General features: G+C 30.7%; 1 protein-coding gene across 3 annotated transcripts; it reads right to left on the bottom strand.

Annotated features, from left to right (window-relative positions):
• Positions 1 to 206: 206 nt before the first annotated feature.
• LOC129917810 (protein lifeguard 1) lies at positions 207 to 21,666 on the bottom strand. Of its 3 annotated transcripts, XM_055997988.1 has the most exons (6): positions 21,464 to 21,666; positions 14,675 to 14,747; positions 10,570 to 10,617; positions 4,078 to 4,406; positions 3,765 to 4,013; positions 207 to 1,376 (listed from the first exon to the last, which is right to left on the bottom strand). In XM_055997988.1, the coding sequence occupies exons 2-6, from the start codon at positions 14,679 to 14,681 to the stop codon at positions 1,020 to 1,022; spliced, it is 990 nt and encodes a 329-aa protein (XP_055853963.1). In that variant the 5' UTR covers positions 14,682 to 14,747; positions 21,464 to 21,666; the 3' UTR covers positions 207 to 1,019. The 3 variants fall into 3 exon arrangements, with proteins under 3 accessions (XP_055853963.1, XP_055853970.1, XP_055853976.1); XM_055997995.1 differs by lacking the exons at positions 10,570 to 10,617; positions 14,675 to 14,747 and adding an exon at positions 14,438 to 14,614; XM_055998001.1 differs by lacking the exon at positions 10,570 to 10,617.
• Between the last annotated feature and the right edge of the window lie 2,773 nt (positions 21,667 to 24,439).

A 24,439-nucleotide genomic window follows, 5' to 3' on the forward strand; every position in this document is an offset into this window, starting at 1 on the left:
GTAACTACCACTACACACTAACATAAATTATTATAATTTCAAAAATTGTTTTTGCGTCAATTACAGTGTTACAATAATAGATAAATTTTATTTTGTTTTAAAATTCTTTTATTTTTTTGTATTGTAATATAAGTATATTAGTCTTAAATTAGATTATTATTATTATTTCAAAGGTATCCGTATATATTTCGTTTTAGTTTTGTAAATAGATTTTTTTTTTTTTTTTTTTGTTTATTTTGTTTCTTATTGTTATTTATTGGGTGGTATGCAAAAAGAATTATCTCAGTCTAAGGATTTGCCATGAATTTGTATTGATTAAACCCGTTAAAGACTGTGATAATGCTTCTTGCTCAACCATTATTGGTTTGAATATTAATTCTAAGGTTCTTTCTCCTTTGGGTTGTTAGCATGTTTAACCATTTTCAATGTTCCTTTAAACCTAAATTTAATTTTTTTTTTCCTCAACTCATTGCTAAATAGATTATATTTAACAAACATACATTATGCATTTATATTAATAAATATTTTTTTGTGGATTAGGAAATGGAATTATGAGGAATGCCATAAAAGACATTCAACGATTCATCATTCAAAAAGGAACTAACAAAACATAGGAAATTACAATGTTTAATATATTTTGGGACAAAAATTGGTGTTTTCATCAATATTTTATTTATTTTTTTTAAATAGTGTTAAATATAACTATATTAATTATAATATTATATAAATTTCTCTTACACATTTAGGTAGAAAAAACAAAAAAATAATAATTCAATCTTACACAAAATCAAGACCCTTCAAAAACTTTATTATACATTTTATTATTATTAAATTTAAGAAAAATCAGTTCAAATAATGTTTTTTAACAAAATATATATTAAAAAAAAAAGCAACAATAAACAAAATTAAAAATAATAAATTATTAATTTTTGTAAACAAACAAAAAATAAAATAAAATTCAGGCAGAAAACAATTCATATAACATTTAAGGAATTCGCTTTTATTCAATTATTATTCGATTAATCCCGTGATCCAACAATAGCCAAGATGTACATGAAAATGTTAATGATGTCCAAATAGAGATTAAGAGCTGCAAATATGTATTCTTCTGGACTGATGGAATACTTATGGTTTCCACCCATCATTAACTGAGTATCGTAGATAAGATACACAGAAAATAGAAGCGCACCACATGATGAGTATACCATCGTCATTATTTTTCCTTGGAAGAAAATAGCCACGATTCCGAAAATCAAGAAGATTACCATAGCCACGAGTAGAACACCACCGCACATGGTGAAATCATATTTTGTTTGTAGAGCAAAAATAGATAACGCCAGACAAACAGCTGCAGTGATTCCAATAGCTATCATAACCTAAAAATAAATTTTAAAAAAAAAGTTATTAGAGGCGGATTTGGCTATTAATTTTGTTTATTTGATTGCAATATTTGAACAAATAAAAAAAACAAGACTTTCACATTGGGTTTTGGAATCGCTCATGTCAGAAAACAAACCATTACATTACTAAGCTCATCCAGGCACACCTGACCAGGGTAGAATCAGACCAACAGTCTCTCAGGACAACAAAATATTTATAATCTTTTCTTCTTTGTTCTAACATAAGCCCCATTCCTTTGTAAGTGGTTGACTACTCATGAGAAGAAATCTACTGTTACCAACGTCCTATCCATTCGAGCAGAAGATCACTTGTTAATTGGTGAACTAGTTCTACTAATCATACTAAATTTTGCCGGAAGACCAATCAATTGATTTGGTTTCGCTCCAGCAATAGCACCTAACTCTCCTACGTACTACTCGGTAAACTTTTCATAAATAATGAGAAAACTCATCTCACGTAGGGACAGTGTTATGATTTAAAGTTTTTAAATGAGCTTATTTCTTGGATTTGTCCAAACCAAATTTCAAAAACGACCAATACATCACAGTCAAAGAAGTTAGTTTGACTGGTGAACGCAATATAGAAGTACCGGTTGTAGATTGTTTTTGGTTCATATTTTCCAACTTTTAAACAATTACAGAAGGATAATCAGTGGAGTGAATATCTAAAAAGGGAAACTGCGGAACTGCGTTTAAGTTGATGTCACATACCATGAATATTATTAAGCGGATATTGGATGGAGTATAGATTTATTTCGGGTAAATCAACTTAAAATGGAATTCAGAGCATAAGAATCAGGATGCAAAGACATAGTGGTTTCTTAAAGAAATTGCATATTGTGCTCGTTCTCGTTGGTTTTGAATAGGCATTCGATAACAACAACGAGCTCTGATATGGTTTTCCCACAACGAGCAGTTGCGAAAATTAGTCCTTGACTTTCTACTTAAAGCTTATCTGACACATCCATTATTGATACATATGTATTTATATAGTCATCATAAGGAAAATTAAAATTTCTTGCAAAGAGCACGTGATGTATACGAGGGGATGCTCTGTAGTAAAATTAATACTGCATTAGCATGAATTTATTTGAACGAAGCAGTCCTTCTTAAGTGTGTTATTGTACAAATATCTTGAACCTATGATCAACAGTGATCATGACGAAATCAACCATCACGTAAGTGAAGTAAAAACTCTGCCAGTCTGTCAATGGAAACCAATTTCACAACTTTCTACTTCAGTTACATTCGCAAAATCAACGACTTTCAACATTAATTGGGGCGGCTTTTTGAACTTCGCGAAGGAATTTTTTGAACATTTTCAATATTTAGAACATAACAATTATTTCCCGATGTTCATTCCGACTCACTTATTGATTTTTGAGGTCGCTGATGTAATTTATATAGAAAGCTCTGAAACAGGCCCCTAGACCCACATACGGTCTACAATGTTAGAAAAAATACAAAAAGTATGAGAGAAAATTGACTGCAGCTGAGATGAAGATGCATGAGAGCAGGAGTTACAAAGTTTGAACGAATAACAAGCTAGAAAATTCGATTCAAGTCAACAATACTATCTTGCACAACCGACTGCATGAAGAAAGAAGAAGCCCTGAGAATCCAGTTTAAAGCAATAGCATACATAATATACATACGTTAAAACAGAATCTCAAAAAGGCATGCCCAAATAATTCCTTGAGAAAACAAATAAAAAGAAAATTGTTTTTAGTTGGCACAAGACATGAAGCAACTTGGAATCAGAGGTCAACCAACCTCATGTAAACTACAAGGATAAAGCAGTAATAAGGGAGAATTTTGGTCCTATTCGAGATCATGAAAATAGTCGGCAAAGAAGATGGAGAATCTAGGATTCCCTATTGATAAGGATATGATGGAGAATCTAGGATCCCCTATTGATAAGGATATGATGGGAAAAACAAACCAAACAGTTAGAGTTTATCAAAAGCGAACAAAATGGATTCTCATAAATGACGAGAAGACAAAGTACATGTTATTAGTATTCTTTCGAATAAGTGACTCTTTTATAACGAAAGACTGAATTGGAAAGATTTAGTGTTTATCAAGTGTCAGGCTATTGGGAATACGTATCACCAACCTCATCTTTTACGCAGCGAGTCACTAATGCCAATTTCAAAAAATTCAAACTAAATTCTAAGAAAGTTTGTTGCAAGATGCGAAAATTAAATTTCACAACTCGGTGTAAATGTTCGTTTTCAAGCTCAGAAAAAACTTGAATGAGTAAGAAAATCTATTTTGTTCTCGTGTAGAGATTTTGTTAGGAAGGATTTAGGTTTTGTTCCAATAAACTTACAAAATACATATCTTAAAAAAAATACTACTTACCCCATCGGACTTGTATCGCGAAGATGTTACACCCATAAGGAAAGACTCAGCTAATGTAAACAATCCCAGGAAAATAAAGTTCGTTGGTGTCTGTCGTCGTACTCCTTCACAACAAGCCATACATATCATTGTAATAAAAAGCATAGCCAGAGCCACCCAGAATAACCAACTGTTCCTGTAAGCCCATTGTTGTGTCGGTGTGTGGTAAACAAATAATGCCACAAATCCAAATGTAACCATAAGTTGACCCTAAAAACAAAAAGAAAAAAAAAAAGTCATTCGAAATCCTGAATATTTAAATTATTTAACTTACCATCAATATAAGGTAGACCTTACGAATGAATCCCTTTCGTATGCTCTGATCATCAAATGAAAAATTCTTGACATCTTGTTCAGGATCACCACCGAAGCCGCCATAGCCACCACCTGCAGGAGGTGGTTGAATAAAGCCAGGTTGTGGGGCATAACCACCCTGTGGGGGTGGTGGATAGTATCCACCTTGTGGTGGATATCCACCCTGCGGTGGATAACCTCCCTGTGGTGGATATCCTCCTTGTGGTGGATATCCACCCTGTGGTGGATAACCTCCTGGAGGTGGATATCCCCCCTGACCGGGTCCATAATACTGTTGGTTGTTAGGATCTGCAGAATCCGATTTAAAAGATTGATACATTATTCAAGTATTGACTTTCTTTCAATTAAGTAAAAAAAAGAACTAGAATGTTCACTCGAGTTTGCAAATAATATACAACACGCACACAAGAATAATATTACTCAGCACAAACTAAACTAAATTTGAAACTCAAAAAAATATGACTTCTTCTACTTGAAAGTATAATAAATAATAATTATTGTTATCAGTAAAGAGAGTGTCGTTGTTGATTAAAATGATTTAACATGAAAACTAAATTCAAAAATTATTACTTCTACTTGCCAGTTGGCAATTGAAAAGCTTTTTTAAGTGGTTTTTACCCTCTCTATACTCTGTCCGATAAAAATTGGCAGTACAGGCCTTATGGGAGAGCTTTTTCAAAATCAGTGGGACCTAACGACTGCCAAAAAGCAATTCACGAAAAATATGCCCCTGAAACACACAAGAAAACCACAGACGCGCCATGGCATTGTTGTTGTAATTTCTTTACTAAGCGAAGTACACCCTCCTATAACCGATCTGCCACACGATCTGTGGCAGAATGAAACTCAATGATAAAACTTTTTTATTAAAAGTATTTACAATACATAAGAGTTACCATTGGTAAACTTCCTTCATAAACTACTCCTTTTTCTATTATTTTTCTGAAAGAGCTTTCAGGATTAATGCTTTTTCAAGCTTTTAAAATGAAAAAAAGCATTATGTGTTGTCGTGGTGTTGGTGGCTGTTTGTTTTTTATTTTGTGTATGAAGAAAAACAGTTAATGTCAACATTTTGACATGCATTTTAACATTTCAACAGGAAAAATAGTTTACCCTTGCTTGGGGTCGGGCTGTGTTTTAAATGAGTGAATTTTTTGTTTTGTTATTTTGGTGTTAAACGAAAAATTAATTTTTTTTTTCGTTTTTGTGAAATTTTACCGATAAAATGGTAACGCTGGTACCTTTTCGAAACATTTTTTTCGGATAATACGGCATCGCTGTGTGAGCTTTTTTATGTGATAGACATATCCAGAAGGCGTGAAGCAGAGTGAGATGCAAATGCCCTATCTTCCCTGTACTGCCAATTTTTATCGGACAGACTATAGAAGCTTTTAATCTGCAGCTGTTGCTACTGACTGTAAAGTGTTACCGCAGCGATGAATAACACATTTTTTGTGGTTGACTTACTTAATAATAATATTAACTGCTCAATGAATCATTTAATTATAAATAAAAATAAATACATATACGCAAATTTAATGGTTTTATTTTTTTTTTTTTACTTAAAAAGAATGATAACAATCTGTTTTAAAGATTGTCAATACGGAGCGAAACTCTGACATGTGAGTATGTAGTTTGGATTTTTAAACATCAACGTCGTCGATGGAAAAATACAAACACACAAGTTTAAATAAATAATAAAAAAAAAATAATAATAAAACCTGAGTAATCAGAAGCTTTGAGTTATCAACAAATAAAATTTTTACCAAGGAAAGGTTACGAATCACACTTAGCTCTCGGAGAAATTTCGCCAGTGGAATAATAAATTACCGATTCGAAATTTAAAAAAAACAAAATATTCTTCTGAGAACGCTCTATTATTGCAACCACTTAAAATGGGTAAGATGTCAGTGGTTTAAAAGTATCGGTTTGATGTATGATTTGTTTATTTATCAAAAATCGCTACTGAAGTACGAGACACATCAATGAGTTCGATTTGGTGATTTTCGACGCGAATTTCTGGACCACTTTTGTAACATGAAATTATTCAACAAATTCAAAGAGGAGCTATTTGAAAAGCTTTCAAAAGTATGTCTATGATTTGTCCTTTTATTTCCGTTGAGATATCACTCTTCATTTTTTTTAAGCTCTGAGCAGCTTCAAGGGCTCTAATTTTTTATTATATATGTATACTCTCTGAAAGATCGAAAGGAAAACCAGCAACTCTTTTCAATAAAAACGACAGCCATCATGCATTGTATGGTAAGCTTCACGCCGAGGAAAGACTGGGGCACTTGCATTTTTACTAATTGTTGGTGCGGGTGTTTATCAGGAATCCCCTAACACATAATCTTTTTGACTACCCAATTTTCAAAATCAAAACGTAGCTATAATAACAGATAATCAGGCAGCTATAAAAGCAAATGTTTTGGCCATTTCATCCTCTAAATTGGTTCAGCAGTGCAGAAAGGAACTCTCAATGTTGAGCGGTTCACTCTTATCTGTGTTCCAAATCAATCATGTTTTTGAAGATAACGAAAAGGTGGATGAACTGGCCAGACAAGGATCGGCCCTTCACGAGTCTTTGGAGGAAAGAGTTAATATTCCCATAGGAGATATAAAGGCCAATATATTTTCAAATGACTTAACAAAAGCTAATAATAGGTGGCACAGCTCGACTATGTACTAAAAAAGAATCGTGTTGATTGATGTGGCAAACGATGAAACATTTTATCAGAAGTGGTTCCAAAACCGTTTCTGCATATGATTCAAAACAATTGAGTCTAACAATCATAACAACTAGTAATTTAACTAATGTGTCTCTTAAAAGACGGTTAGTTCAGTTTGGTATACTACCGTTTCAACAACAGAACTTTTCTTAATAATTAAGAAAGCAACCCCAAATAGTTCAACAAGCCCCAAATAGTGAGTAGACAATCTATGTTAAAATCCAGCTCACATCGACTAGATATTTTTTCAGGGGCTACAGAAAATCATTGGGGTTTATTCCACCTTCAAGCGGTAACCCTGGCTCACATGCAATAAAAATGAGCTCACCTTTTAGTACATATTAATGAATATGAGGCATATGAGGCCCTGTGTCGAATACTAGTCTCGTCGAACAGAACTTGACTTGCTGAAAGTGATAAGTATTCAATGAAGATAAACTCGGAACTGAGAAGAAGAAGTTCGATGCTGAAAGAGCATCGATTTAGACAAAAATTATGCGGCGGAAGAACAAAACGTACACAGACTCTTACAGAGATCAAAAAGTCATGCGATCAAAGCAACACTTCGAAATATTGTAGGGAACCTAGTCACCGAACAGCTTTAATGCTGTTTAGAAGAAGTATTGAAGCATTTGAACAGTTTACTAGTAATTTGGTAAAAAAAAATATGTAAAAGGACAAAAAGTTAATTCATTTTTTTAAATATAACTATTAATTACATATCAAAAAACCGATAGTAATAAATAACTTAAAACAAACACAAAAAAAAACCTAATCATCAGTTAATCCCAATAATACTAAAATGTACAAAAAAATATTAATAATATCCAAATAAATACTGAGTGCAGCAAATATATAATCTTCGGGACTTATGACATTCTTGCGATTTCCGCCAATCATCAATTGAGTATCGTAAATTAGATAAATCGAAAACAATACCACTCCAATGGATGCTTGAACATAGATCAATGTATGCGAAGGAAAGAATATAACAACAATTCCAAAAATTATAAAAATTACACCAGCTATAAGAAGAATACCACCACAAGCGGTAAAATCAATTTTTGTTTGTATTGCAAATAATGTTAAAACAAGGACAACAATTGTAGTAAGTCCGATAGCCATTAATATCTGAAATAATAAAAAAAAAAAAACAAAAAATGATGACGAAATGAGTGTGATTCAGTTGCACAGGTGTGTTACTTACCACACCCGAGGGAAATTTTATCGTTATCACACTCAATAGAAAGGCTTCAGCAATTGTAAATACACCAAGGAGTATATAATTGTATGGTGTTGTTTTTCTTAAATCCCCACAACAAGCCATAGCACACATTGTAGTGAAAAGAATTACAATGGCAAATATAAACAGCCAACTGTGTTCCAAAATCCATATTTGTGCTGGTTCATAATTCATTACAAATGCCAATGCTCCAAATGTTAAAATTAATTGAAACTTTTTAGAAACAAATTGTATTGGCAATGGATTAGTTTAAATATTTGAGTTATTTTCTTTGCTCACCATTACGATCATGTAAACCTTTCTTACAAAACCTCTTCGAATTCTTTCTTCACTGAAGGCATTCTTTGCCAATATTCTTTGTGCTTCACGATCGTAATCATCTAGAGTTGAAGAGTTAAATAAAACAATTTTAATGGTCTAAAAGAGTTTTTGGGATTTTTGTGTACCATATGTGATAGTATTTGCCCCTGGTGTAGCCCTTATTTAAAACCATGTAGACTGTGAGTAAGAGAGACAAGGCAAGACTTTTTATTATCATCTAAGAAATTCTATACTTGTATTGGAAGCATTGCACAATTTTTTTTTAAAGAACCTACGTCAAGAAACGATTTCTGTTTTTTTTTATTAAAAACTTTTTATTTATTTACGAATTAAATACCAAAATATTGAAGTCATAATTTTTGATAGGGCTCTTGGAACAATTAAAATTTAAATAGACCATCAATTAGAGCAATTAAACAAAAAGTGATAAACTTTGTCACATTCCCAAAAATACACGATTAGGAATTTATGAATTTTAATCTAATACTAAATTTGTGATTAAAAATGATTCATTCAAAAACAAAAAAAACTGACTCTTAATTTAAATCAAACGTTATCAGTGTCATATCGCATCTGGGCCGATATGAAATAATAAATTTCAAGTAGAACTATTTTGCAAAACAAGAAGGCTATACTTGGAAAAGAAATCGGTTTCCTCCGATATTGACCCATACTTTAGGCATTTTGTATGCCCTAAAGAAAGATTATAAATAAATGCAAATTATTGCAGTATTCATGTCGAAGAGAACATACATTTTGACACAGTTCTAAAATTTGTCCCTGACATCAGACATCATTATTGAAACTAATCGGCCTAGTGAGATAGATCCCGGAGCGAAAAAAAAATTCCGATTTCAAACGATTTTGAGGACATTTGATTTTCGAAAGCCTAATTCGTATGAAATCGGAGATATTATGTTCCCACAAATAGTTGTATACGCCAAATATCTTCAACAAACCTGATTTTCAAATCCAAAACGATTTTGTTAAATTGATAACGAGGCTTTTCCCCCAAAAAAAAATTACAGATGCCACTTTTTAAGGATGATTACGTTGTTTTTATCGTCAATAATACATTACACTGGTTTACAAGGGTTTTGTTGCCGAAACAAAAATATTCTTTTCTGAAGGTTTTCGGTGTGCTGAACTCGAATCCGAAGTCAGAAATAACTAATCAGCTCTTGTTTTTGAGATATTACCGTTAAAAAATGCAAAAAAACGTTTTTTTGAGTTTTTCAGACCTTATTCTTTTATATGAGGAAAATTGTTTGAGCACATTTAGTAACGGTTTCTTTAAGAACTGTTTTTCATCTTTCGATACCTTTTTAAATCTTTTCAATATCTTTCGTATTGCCCGAGATATCTCAAAATGAAGTATGTGGGTTTGGCTTTATATATCATAAAGGAGATAATGACGTTATAAAATTTATAAAAATGCCAAACAGCTGAGGATATCTCGGGCAGTAAAAAAGATATCGGAAAGATTTAAACAGATTTAAAAAGGTGGAAAATAGTTCTTATAGAAACCGTTACTAAATATGCTCAGACAATTTTCCTTATATAAAAGAATAAGGTCCGAAGTACTGCATTTTCTAACGGTAATATTTCAAAAACGGGAGCTGATTAATTTTTTTTGACTTCGGATTCGAGTTCAACACACCGAAAACCTTCAGAAAAGTTTTTTTTTGTTTCGGCAACAAAAAAAAAGTTTAATTTTGTTAACCAGTGTTATGAGTGGATCAATGAAAAAGTTTTTGAAAGTTGAAAATGTTCTCTTATAGGTCAAATTTATTATTTTCTACGTATACAACTGTATTCAGCTTCAGCAAGCCTAAAGTATAATATGATTTGCATTGATAAATTTATGGAAAAAAAGACTACTTGATCGTTGTTTTAAGTAAATGTTCCTTGAAATTTATTTTTTCTTTTATTATGGACATGAATCAACTATGCAACATGCATTCTAATTTCATGCTTTCAAATTCCATGAACTTTTAAAATAAAAATGTAGCAATTTGTACGAGTGTCATGAGTTTGAATTCATCCTGTTGAATTAAGGATCATTAAGAAGCTGTTTTCTATAAGATACAATAAGCAATATTGATGACTTTTATTGATTTTGATTGATTGATTTAATACATTTATTTATTTATTGTACCTTCATCAACTCTCTCATATCCACGTGAAATAATAACATTTGGAAATTCTAAAACAAAATTTTATGTATTAAAAGTATATGTTAAACGTAATATAACGGAAAATAACTAATTTTAAATCTGTCTTTCTTATTGGCAAATATTTTGAACCTAAAATAAATAATTATGAATCAGACTGAAAACATTTTTTTTCCACAAAAACAAGTGTTTTGTTTATTTTTTGTGTTTGTATCATTTATAAAGCACAATATTTGACAGCCAATCTGTTTAAACATTTTTTCTAGTTTTCTTCATGTTTTATAGGAGGACTAATTTTGGCTGTTTTTAAGGAAATGAATTATTTAACCTAAATTTGTATCAAGAATGAAATCATATAATATTACTAACTTGTAAATGTTTATTTGAAAGCTTTCGCATTTGTTCAATCATACATGTCTATAATTTCAAAAATTTGCTAAATAATGTTAAATAATAATTTAATCATTTTTATCATACAGTAAAGAATGAAGATCCATTTCAGGCTTGTACATTCTTTACCGAACACCCTGTATATTGCATTCGAACGAAATAAGAATTGTTTTGCTTCTCAAATCAATTTTTTCTTATATGACGATACTGATTTTGTATAATGAATAACATCAAGGAAATTCTGTGATTGCAAGCACTTTGTAATTCTGGTTCATTACACGGACCGAACTGGTTTTTTTTTAACAAAAAATAAGACATGACACACCATAAATATCATCTTCTCTGAATTTGAAGTCAAAATAATATGAATATCATAATACAAAGAGTATAATAATGTAAACAAATAAAAATTGTTTGGCCTTTTCTAAGCATTTGTCCAATTAATTTAAAAGATACATTTTTTTTTTGCAGTTGTTGTCACAGAGTAATATGAGCTGATTTTCTTATTAGTGGAGAGCAATTAATTAATCAGATCTAATTGCACAAGCATATTATGATCTTGTTTAGATTTCTTCATAAGAACACACAGAGTACAGTAACTACAACATCGATAATAGGTAATATCTAATTTATTAGTTTTGGTTTCAGTTATTTGACTTTGCATTTTTATTTTTATTTATTTTGCATTTTTGTCAAAACAAGTAATATTGACTAATCTTCGACTTTTAAACAATCAAATCGACGAATGTTTAAAATTGTTTATAGTTTTCACGGACGAGGACTTCAAGTCAAAAAAAAACGATACAAACGATGGGTAAATGATTGAATTGGAAACTAAATTCAAAAGAAACCCAGTTTTTTAAAAAAAAACTTAACATAAAACAAAATAAACATAACAATAAATATTGGAAAACACTAAAATGAAGAATAACAAAAAAAAAAAGAATTAAAAAGGCAAAAATCTGATTGTTAAGCCAACTGAAAATAAATTTTTCTATTTTGAAAAATAAAAATAAATAAAACCTTCAGCAATACAACTTGACCACAAATAAGTTAAGAATTCTTAGTGGTGAAGTGAGATGCTGTAATACTTACCAACACAAAGGAGGGCTGAATGATATACCCGCAATGATGCAATTGACTCTTTCTTATCGAAAAACTCAAAATATTTTTGTTTTGTTTTATTATAAACCTGACACTTCTTCATTTATTCATTTGTATGAAATAATCTTCAATTTCATTTATTTTAGTATGTCCTTTTTGAATGGAAAATTTCGTTTTGCACCTGAAGCAACTACCCCACATTAAACTAGCCATGCCAGAAAACCGGTACTCAAGTTTTTTTTATTAAACCCCCTGCTACACAAGCAATATTGTCATAATATCTAGTAACAAAAAACTTTTCTTCTACTCCGCAGCTCACTCATTTGTAATTGTGCTAAATGGTTTGATAAAACAGTGTTTGTCTAATATCCTTGGCCGAAAAGAATTTGCTAATGTCAATAATTTTTCTTTTGAATCACAGAAATGACCTTGGCTTTGACTTAATGTAATCCTCATCCGCTTTAACATATTGACAGACCAAATAAAAAGATCAGATTTCAATCGTCTACGACACATATGACGATGGGGAAGCCTTAACCAAAATTAAAAGAGGATGAACCAAATGCTTGTCAAAGGGTAACACCTTTTCATGTAGCTTTTCAAATTTTTGTTATAAAAATGAAGTGCCAGGCGAATAATATTCTCCAAAAAAAAATCAATATCTTTAATTTTCTGATGAAATCAAATCATGGATGGAAACTTTTGCTATCACGGAGTCAGAAACGGTTACTGTTAAGTATAACTTCAAGGTTGTCTTTGTGAGGCTCGATTACAAATTTGTCAAGCGGTTAAGTGATAAATCTTAGGCCAATTATATGACATTTCATTCACACCTTGACAAATCAAAACTCTGGTCGCGACTGTAATTTTTACAAATTACATCAGCACGAAATCACTGTGTAACTGAATGATCCAGAACCATTGATTGTTTTAGGCGCATCAAAGATCGAAAGCAAGGTCCTATTGTCCCAAACCATATCATAGGTCTGGATGGTTTGTATTATAATGGCGAACTTGGATGGATTCACTTATCCATTGAACGTTTAAGATAGCTGAGAAATGTAAAAAATTATATAAGTATCAACGCTCTAGGCTTTCAAGTTTTTCAACCACATAACCATATATGTACAAGAAACAACTTGAGGGGAAAAATTGAGGCATTAACTACAGATGAGCTGAAAGATACCTCGATAAATTCGGAGCTATAGCGCCATCATAAGAAACGTACTAACGTTACTAAAAGAAGTAATTAAGTACCATTTGTCTATTTAAGTTGAGTATAAAACGCTTACGTATTTTCTATTTTTACCCCCTGCGTAAACTGTCACCAACTGTGACTGTAAAATTTTAATGCTTAGATTTCGTGGAGTTTATATACAGCATCAATAGAGTGAAACAACTCAGACAACAAGTTGGTGAATGATTTACATTTATTTACTAATGCACAAGCTGACCTAAATTCAACTCATTTACACTGCACAATAATGGTTCGCCATTGTATTTGAAATAGGAAGACAATTTTATGGAGAATAACCTACAATTTTGTTCAAAACATTGCAAAAATTAAGTACCTTGAATAGGTATAACACTGGCACCACTGGTGAACGTATAATCAAAAATAAAAACATACAAACCACCAGTGTACTTTTTTTCTTACTCCAAGATTGAATTGAAATGATGGAATTGAAAAGAAAACAAAGAAATCAAAAAGGCCGTACATTGTCAAAACACATAAATAAATATGAACGACTCATAAAAATGTCAAGGTCATTGGTCTCATAGCCCTTCAAAGTTTATACATTTTTCTATGGTTACTTATATTACCTACACACAGAATACGAAAGAAATGTAAATAAATATTGATTATGTAATTCCTAGCTTTTAAATTCTAAACAAAAAAAAAAAAACAAGTTTTTGATTTTCTGATAACTTGAAAAAAGAAAAACCCTAACATTCAATCGTGGGAAATACTTAAAAAATATATATAAACAAACATACAACCAGCTAAATAGTGCAAGTCACATGATTGTTATGAGCAAAAACCTAAGTTGTGTGCTGTGTGCTTTAATAATTATTTCTCTACCACTCTCGTCAACAGAGTAATTTTGTTAATTTGTAATATTATTAGTATTTTGTTGTTTCTTTTTTTAATTTTCTATAAAACCCAACTTAAAAACATGCAGCAGGCAGTGTTAGTATTAAGAAATATTTCTAAATGTGGGATCTATGCTTTTTTTTAGTTTGTGATTTGAATTTGTTACTTTGTTAATTTTGGTGCTAAATTTTAGGATAAAATTATAAACAAAAGTAAAACCCAAAAAAAAGGAAGGAAAAATAAACTTCATTGACTATAAGAACCTTGATAATATGGTGGAGCGCTCCCTTGCCAGGACATATTTGTGTGTATTTGGTTTATGTGCACTTAAAGAAGATTATCCTTATTTTTTTAATCAATTTTATTAACTCTCTAAACGGAGTCGTGAGATACTGATGGGGGGAAAATTTAACTAAATTTTCAACACTTATGTATATTGACTGTGAAAAAAGACAAAAAAAAAAGCTTTCGTTTAGGAAAGTCGTCATTGAGTTACTTACCAGACATTCTGGATGTTTTTTTTTTTTTCTGTGTGTTCTTGGTTAAACTTCAACTGGGTTAAATGATAAGTACCTGTAAAGAAAAATATATCTACATCATTCAGACTGTCAATAATAATTGATTTTTATAAAATTATTTTGTCTGTACTTTGTATGCATGTGGTTAACTTATAATATATTAATGTATGTATATTTGATTGTCATTCATTATAACAAATCGATAAATAAAGTTTTCAATTTGTTAAGACAAAAGTTGATTTGAGTCTTGAAATGTATTAATTTTTTAAAGAAAACATATTGACAACTTTTGCCTAGTTGAGTAAATACCGATTTTATCTTATCAAATTAAACTAAAAGCAGCTGGCAGGCTGAAGTGTTTTGACTGTGAAGAGTTTGGTAAGAATTTAATCAAGTAATCGAACAAAAATAAAGAAAGAAAAATTGTATTTGAAGTAAATAACAACATGATATTTCTATTTAAATAACATTTATTTTTTTATTTAAAAAAAAAAATCTAAATTTTTAAAACTCTATTCAAAATTTTAAACGAATAAAATAAAAATCTTAAAAAAAATAAAATATAAATTTTACTTCAATAACAGATCGGTTATCAAGTAATGGCAAAATAATTAACAATTATTACAAATGTCTCATGTCAACTAAAATTACTTTTTTTTTTAAAGAGAGATAATAATTCGTTGACACCATTATCTCATATCGGATAACTTTGCAGATTTTTTTTTTTTTGAAAATTTTATCAATATGGTTGAAAAGAACTTACACAACCTCTTGGATTTTTTAATTTACTTTTTACCAGACCTTAGAATAAGTTAAGTTTATAAATGAGTTATCGAAAGAGAGTAGACCTAGTATGTACTAGATCACATGATCTTCTATACTCGAGGTGATAGGAATGTGTAGTTGTTGTACTAGATTTTTACTCACGAATAAACTACCACCTCCAATGGAACAGGGCTAATATTAAGAAAGCTGAAGGTCAACAAAGTTTAAAATTATTAATTTTTCAAGTACTTTTGAAAATGTAGTCTATTTTCTATGAAAATATCAAAACGATATAGTAAATGAAACGTTTGTTAAAATTTTTCTCAACTATGACTTAAAAATTGTTTTCCTTTTTTAACCGACTTCAAAAAGGGAGGAGGTTCTCAATTCGTGTGTATTTTTTGTATTTTTCTTTTCCCATAGTGTTTGACATAGAAAATGCTACCAACAGTGTTCTAGAGTATGTACAAAAAAAAAAAAAAACAGCTGCGAGTAAAAAAGTAGCAGTGCACCGAAAAATATTTAAAATAAAGCATTAAACATAAAAAAAGCTTTGATTTTGGAAATTATTTTATGTAAAACTTCCAACTTTCGGGTGTCACCCATTTGGGGGTAACACCCAAAAGCTACCAAGGAGTAATGCGCCTTATAGAGTTTAAACAAAAAATGGTATCAGTGATAGATAAGGCTATAGAACAATTTTTTGTTAATATATCCAAGAATCACCCCTTGAATTTTCTTTATCTACCTACTATTGATTTAAATTTTTGTTCCTTAGGCCTACTACACAGATCGAGCTTAATTTTAGCTCCTATACAAAAATCTTTCTACAATTGTGCCGAGCTAAGATTTTTTACGAATTTCAGCCCAGCTGCAGTTAAAAAATCACATTTTCGTTTCGAACTGCACGTTTTGTATCTGTCATAATTTAGCACACAGAAAAAAAATGGAGAAAACAATTAGCTCGATCTGCGTACTAAGCTTTATGTTATACATATTTTCAATTTAATTAAAACATAAAATTTGTTTTTAAAAGTACAAAAATGTCTTTTAGACTAGTTTTAAACTCCAAACCACCTTGCCGCCCCGGGTGCCACCCATGCTAGCTACGCCACTGCTTTAGAACATTCTTCTTCTATATTCCTCCAAAGTTTCTAGAAGGAATTGAGGAATCTTAAAGTATTAAAACCATTGTCTGGCTGCTCTGGTGTTATCATGTTAGAAGAATAGCAGCATAATGTTTTGCGAAATATCCAGGTACGAGTGTTAGTTCTTTATAGTTTTTATCCAATATATTGGTCGTAGTTGGAGAATTATTATTGCCTTTATTTAAAATATTTTTCTTAGCACTACTATTTTATTTTCTCGCAACTATATAATGTATATAATTTGTAGGTAACGTTAACAGACCGATTGAATATGATTATCTTTCTAGGGTTAAGTACCTACTTTCATATTTATTTAAAACAAACAATAGAAATACTACATACAGCTCTCTGAAAAAAAAAATAGCACTATGTAGCATTTTGTACTTTCATACAAATTACGGTCTTCTCTATTGATGATAACACAACGCAATAATTTCTATTGCATTCAGTAGAATAATGAACAAAGAAATTTTAAGCCAGAAAGTTTAAGCCAAAATACACTTTTAAGCACGACGGAGGCGCAAAAATAACACATGGGGATGCTTTTCATATAATGGTACTGGTCTCTAATTTTGGAGTTAACCCATGATGAAGGTTCAAATTTATGTTGATATTATGAGGGAAGTACGCTGAATGGAATATGCCTCTCAAGTGGGTCCTGCGGCAGGATAATGAGCTTAAGCAAACGAGCAAATTAGCAAAAGATTTTTTCGCTTGAAATAGGGTTCAGGTTATGGAATGTCCGGCTGAGTCAACAAACCTGAACCCCATCGTAAATCTTTGGACAGATGTAAAAAAAAAGCTGTATTTGAAGCCAAGCCGAAAAAAACGCTTTAATTATGGGAAGCTGTGCAGGCTGCATGGAGAAATATTCCACTTCAGCGATGTCAACCATAAGTGGACTCTATGCCACAACGTTGCACCGCTGTACTTGAAAATAAAGGTTGTAAGACCAGATATTAATCAATTGATATTGTTCCAAATCAAAAACTTATTTATTTTACCAAGAAATAGTTTTTTTTTACGAATTTCGAATGCTGGTGCTATTATTTTTCACACCAAAAAAGTGGTATTTTTTTGTTTTGATGAGCATAGCTTATTTAATTTCAATTATAATGGATAAGTGCTTACGTTTCTTGATTACTCTAACTTCACTTCTGTTATTAAAATGTAACATAAAATTCTAATTATTCTTTGTTCAAAAAATCTTCATTTAAAACTACAATAAGTGGTTGGTGCTATTTTTTTCACAGAGCTGTATCTACAAAATGATTCATTAGAATCACTAAACGCACATTACAGACATTTTGTCAACTGTTAGTCAGATTGTGCTCTTAATTAGATAGAAAGTGTATGAAATTGCGCAAACAAATCCATTTGGTAGGTATTGGTCGATAAATAAGTTTGACGTGCTAAACCATGATTTATACTAAAAAACCGACTGTTTAATCGACTCAGTTTGGCAACTATCAGCTTAACCCGACAAACTATAGGCAAATAGAAAGTCTGCATTCAATCCGTAAAGTGCAATCCGCTCGTGCTCAAATTTAACTAGGTAGATATGCAATAGATAATTTTAATGTTAAACAAAGTGCTATACCGTATGAGTGTAGGTATATAAAAAGTATTTCATTTGTGAGAAAGATACCTATATAGTGGAGTAACTAAAGCAAATTATTAGGGAACCCGGCCGAACAGCTCTGATTTTGATTTTTTTTTTTCAAACGTCGGTAATTAAAAATGCCTTAAAGTCTATAGGTTAAAAATTGCCGATGTTGCCGTATTGTTGTTTTTTTTTTTTAATTAAAATTTTTTTTTTTAACAAACCCATTTTTTTTGCTTAATTTCATAAAATAAATGCTACCAAAGGTTTCTCTATGTAATTTAAGGAAAACAATATATGGGAGTAAAAGACAATCTCCCATCGTTTAAGCGATAAATGCAATTTTCTCACGAACTGACTTCAAACACAAAAAAAAATATTTTGAACACAACGGCAAAACCTTCAATATTAGAATACACGTTTTTAAAAAGCCAGAATCTCATTTCTATCTGAAAAATTTAAATCCACTAAATTTAATGAAGGATTTTTCAAAGAATGGTCCTCAACTCTAAATTTTGGAAAAAAAAAACGTTGTTAAAAATTTTTTAATGACTTTTTTTTAACTTTTTCGTGGTAAAATATGAATTTATTTTAAAAAATATTTGGTCATAAATAGTCAGATGAGTTCTGAAGAGGAAATGGTAATACATACAGCTGCGAGCAAAAAAATAGCAGCGATTTGAAAAATATTTTAAATAAAGCATTAAACATTAAAAGAGCTTTGATTTTGGAAATTTTTTTAAGTAAAACTTCTTAAGTTTTATTAAAATTTAAATTTTAGTAAAAAATTTACTACTATGGACTTGGCCTTATATCTTGTATCAAAAGTATAATTATACAGCTCTGGCACCTGAATACTTTGCAAAACATTATGCTGCTATTACTCCGACACCAAATGAAGCTTAAATGGGTCTTCCAACAGGATAATAACCCAAAAAACACTAGCAGAGCAGCCAGGCAATGGTTTCAAGATACTAAGATTGAGGTCAATAAGTGACCTGCTCAGTCTTTCAGACCTCTATCCCTTCTAGAAACTTTAGGGGGATATAAAAGGAGATGTGTCTTGAGCCAAAACTTAAAATAACGGGAGCTATGAACCGTTGTTGAGCAGGTTTGGTGATCTATAGCACCTCAAAGATCTCATGGACTTTACGACTTCATGGAAGGTCGTTACTAAGCGGTAGTTAAAAATAACGGTCATGGGAGCGAATACTACATTTTCTCTAATAAAATACCGTTTAATTGAACTTTTTTCGCCCTTGTTTTATTTAAATTTAATAGAAAAAGAAAATCACTGCTATTATTTTGCTCGCTTAAATTTGAGGCTTATATTGTTTTGGATTATTTCTTAGCTTAATAGAAATAAATTAAATTCCATTTTTACTAAAATTTAAATTTTAATGAAACTTAAGAAGTTTTACTTAAAAAAATTTCCAAAATCAAAGCTCTTTTAATGTTTAATGCTTTATTTAAAATATTTTTCAAATCGCTGCTATTTTTTTGTTCGCCACTGTATTTATAACAGTTTTGAAAAAAAAAATTAAAATTAAAAATTGCTTCAATTTCATTGGATTTTTTAATTTTTTGATGTTCAACTTAAAGAAAATTTCTATTAAAAAAAGTTCTTCGAAAATGCAATACTTTTTAATTTTTTTCTTTTTTCATAAATTTTAATACATAGGTATTGACATTTTTTATTATTATTTTAAATCAAAATAATAAAAAAAATGGAAAATTAATGCATTTTATATTACGAAAAAGTTGAGGACATGTTAAAATTTTTTCAATGATTTTTTTTTTCCAAAATCTGAGTTTATTTACCATTTTTTTCAAAAACTATTTCCTCAATTTACTTAATTTTAATATTAAAAATATAAATAAGCTTCTAGTTTATTTAAATATTGTAGGTTTTGCCGTTGTGTTCAATAATTTTTTTTTTTTTTTTTTTTTGTTTCAAGCCAAGTTGTGAGAAAATTGCATTTATCGCCTAAACGATGGAAGATTGTCCTTCACTCCCATATAGTTGTTTTCCTTTAATTGCCTCTAGACAATCTTTTGGCATTAGTAAATTTATGAAATTTAAACAAAGTTTTTGAATCAATTAAATTTAAAAAATCAAAACGGCAACAGCGGCAATTTTTAATCTATAGACTTTAAAGTAAAAAAATTATCAAAATCAGAGCTGTTCGACCGGGTTCCCTAATATTGCCATTTTTTGAGATCTTACTCTACTAATAACAACAAAAATAACGTGGGATTTGCGGTTATAAGCGTTAAGAATTTGAAGGTCATCAAGTCGATTATGATATCAGGAATAAATTTACGCATCAAATTTTACTGAAGCTGGTGTGAATTACAAAATTAATAGCCCCAAGTTTTGGTATATGTACCTATATGAAACTGGAAGCAATAAACTCCACAACTGATTCATACCTATATTAAACAACTGGGTTGTGAGTAAAGCTAGATAGGTACCTACTTGTTTCTTATTTGTACATTTTATCTATAATGTGAGTTAACTTAATAATAGATAAGATAAAAATGGAAATCACACTTTGGCTTCATCAAGATTTCACTTAAAAAAAATTAATTTGAAATCTTTGTTTCTGTGCAAATACAAAGAACAAAATAAAGTATTCTTTGAATACGTTTACACAAAATCATTCTAGAAAACTGGAGTGAAAAGACTTCAGTTACACAAAAACTGACCTATTTTCATAATTTATTCATAGAAATACGAAACATTCTTGCGATTGCATAAAAAAAACTTTAATCTGCATGTAAACAAATCATTAATCAATCGGGAATGCAAAATAAAGTATACAGAAAAAAAAGAGTTAAATTAAGGTCAATATTCTTAGCAGAAAGAAAACCTGATTTGCATTTATCAGACTTCTCTATTTTTGTTATGAAAACAAAAAACAACTTTTTAATTGAGAAGCGACTACGAAGCATAACAGCAGAAACAACACATCATCACACACCTAAATAAAGTGAATCCCCAAAATGACTCATTCCCTATTCCGGTCGAACGTCGACCAAAACGGAAGACCGTCAAATAAAGCCAACCAAACCACCACTTAACTCTTAATTTAAAAATTTCATTTAAAAAACACATAATTGCGTCGTGGTTGTCGTCACTAAAATATAGACCACTTCTATGTAAAAAAAAAAATTTATAAATCAATACAAAATTTCTTTTTGGTTCTACAGAAAATCAAATACAAACACTTCTTTTATTACAACGCAACTTACCTTGTAAAGTTATAAGAGTTTTTTGTTTTTCTTTTTGCAAATCGAGATAAATTGCACAATTTTTATAGAAGAATTAAAACTTTCAGCAGTTTGTTAAAATGTGTGTTTTTATTTTGATTTCAATTAAATTAATTTTTAATCTTTTTTTTAAGACGAAAACGGACACAATCCTTTCTGCTCTTAACAAATTTCTTAAATGAAAATGAAAATATATTTTTTTCAACAAAATAAAAAAGTGCAGTTGGAAGTTTTTGTTCGAAATTCGAATTTCATTTTTCGAAAAAAAAATGACGTTTCTAGAACAAAATATAGCAGTCGATAATACAGGGCGTGCAGGTAGGGAACAGTGCTGTCGGTGTGGTTTGTACGTACGTTATTTAGTAGTATTGCATTCAATTTTTTTTAAACGCAAATTTGACAGTTAAGGCTTAACTACATACACCACTTTTTGAAAAAGTACAAAAGTGAAAATATTTTTTTTCTGCTTAGCGAAATTGTTTTGTGAAAAAGAGTATACAATTTGTTTTTTAGACTTAAAAATAAGCTTTCTGCATCATTTGTTTTAGTTTTCTAGCCCGAAAAACTATACAAAAATGCGTTTGAAAATTTTCACTTTTGTACTTTTTCACTTTTTGAGCCAATGTAGTTAAGGCTTTATTCTCTTTTGTTTTATTTTGTTTTCGTTTTCGTATGTATTTTATTAAAAAAAAACAGCAAAATATACGAAAAAACAACTCTTTGAGCACTGAAAACAATAAATTAAAAAAAAGTTATTAAACACGCAAATATACATACGGCACGATGCGAACTCTGCGACCGACTTAATCAAAGAAAAATAAAAATAAACAAGATCAAAGAAAAACGTCAAAATCGTCGCCTCAATAAAATAATGTCGTATGTTACATTCGGCTACTTTTGGGAAAACGCAATTAAAGTTCAGATTTTTTTTTCTCGAAAACTGTACGGTGAATTTTTTTAAAAATACCATGACATATACAGAAAATATTTGCCTATTGAATTATGTTAGAATTATTTCAATATTCCAATCCAGAAACGAATAATAGTCAATTTTCTCCAATATGTCGATGTCGTATGTTAAGTTTTCACATAAACTATTTGTTAGCCAAACACATACGACAAATTGATGACACATACGACAAAAATAAGCAAAGTTTTATTCGAAACTTGTTTACGACATACGACAAATAGATGTCAAATTCAATGCAAAAAACAAATAACTAACGTTAATTTATTAACTTTTTAAAATCACATTGGCTCTTGGTAATGACCCGAGTTTAGCAAAACTCGATTTTAACAAAAACATCAATGGTAAAATAACATACCTACATCTAACTTCTAAGCAATTGGTTTAGATAGAAGCAGTTCACCTATAAAATGATAGAACTTTTTAATTTGGAAGTGAGATGTATGTTTTTTTTTTTTGTTAAAATCGAGGTTTGGCTTAATTCGGGTAGGTATATTACTATGAATTATTGACTTCACAACAAAATTCTTTCCTAAAGATAAAATCACATAAATAGAAAAAAAAATAATAGGTACCTACATTATTTTTAAAGAAATTTTAGAATTAATGAGATCACAGTTTACCAAAATTAAGTTATGGAGACTTTTCACGAGTCGATTTTTGCGGTGCGGCTAAGCTTTTCGACCCGTGTGAACGTAAGTCGCAGGCGACTAAAGTGACAATCCCCATAGAAAAATCCTAGTCTACCGACATATCGTGCGGCTAAAATCGACTCGTGAAAAGTGGGCATTACTATTCAAGGTGAATTAAAATTATTAAAGTTTTAAGATAGCACGATAAAAGCTTCATACAAGTTTCGTAGGGCCAAGTTTTTATTGTCACTGGATTCGAGACATTGGGGGAACCTAAAGGATCGGCATCAAAGAATTCATCTTCCAATATTTCGTTACGAATGCTAAATTAATAAAATCATAAAACCACTATTTTATGCATTTTGTATGCATAAAATAGAGCATAAAGCTCCTCGGATAAACTTGGCGCAGGTCGACTCGTCGGACCTGCTCGACATCTTGATTGCAACTGAAATTACACTCGTCAGTGTATTTCCTTATGGGACAAACGACAAACGTTTACTGAAATTCTAGTAAAATATTGTTGTATGTGTTGCAAAAACAGCACATACGACAATTATTTACCGTACGAAGAAAAACACAGATTTGTATGAAAAAATTGTAGTATGTGATAATTTTTGTCGTATGTGCACGTTTTCTGTGCACTTACGACAAAAAGCTACTGAAAATGTTTGTAAACCTACACATACGACAAAATGCATAGCGATTATCTCGGAAACGGATACAGATATCGAAAAACGGATTTCACAGAATGAAGGAGAAAAAATCAATTAGAAAAACTGCATTCAAATCTCAAAACCTCAATTTTGCACATACGACAATATTTTATTGAGGCGACGAAATGTGTCCCAATATTTTTTAACGGAGACTCACAGCACAGGCACGATTGCCGTTTTGGTAGAATTCTACCAAACTTGGTAGGATTTTGGCTTTCGTAGGGTGCGGTAGGTTTCAGTTTCAGTTTATTTCAGTTTCAATTTCTTTCTCATTATGGATTACAAAATTTATTTTAATGCATATGCATTGTTGCTAGGCAAGAGGAGCGGAGGAGGTTTAGGTAGATCGGTAAGGTAGGAAATAGGATGAGGTAGGAAATTACAAAAGGAAGTGTTTGGAAAGGAAGGGAAGGAATGCTAAGTTCCGGAGGACGTGGCCTGCTTGCGATGCACGGCATAAGCTCACCGGATGGGGGGGATCTTGCCCCCGAAACTTAACCTCACCTGCAAACAAAAACATAAATCAGGCCGAGAACAAAAATAAAAAAAAAACCGTTTTTGAAAGATGTGACAGCAGACGGACTATCATCATCTCAAGGGCACTGCGGATGTTGGTGCAGTGTGGCCTATTCCCTCCCAACCA

This window comes from Episyrphus balteatus, chromosome 1 (assembly GCF_945859705.1).
Source record: "Episyrphus balteatus chromosome 1, idEpiBalt1.1, whole genome shotgun sequence".
NCBI lineage: Eukaryota > Metazoa > Arthropoda > Insecta > Diptera > Syrphidae > Episyrphus > Episyrphus balteatus.

Coding starts and splice junctions, on each gene's coding strand:
- LOC129917810 (XM_055997988.1), bottom strand. Junction 4,407..10,569: donor ATATGAGAGAGTTGATGAAG/GTACAATAAATA, acceptor CGGATTCTGCAG/ATCCTAACAACCAACAGTAT. Junction 4,014..4,077: donor AGGTCTACCTTATATTGATG/GTAAGTTAAATA, acceptor TTTTGTTTTTAG/GGTCAACTTATGGTTACATT.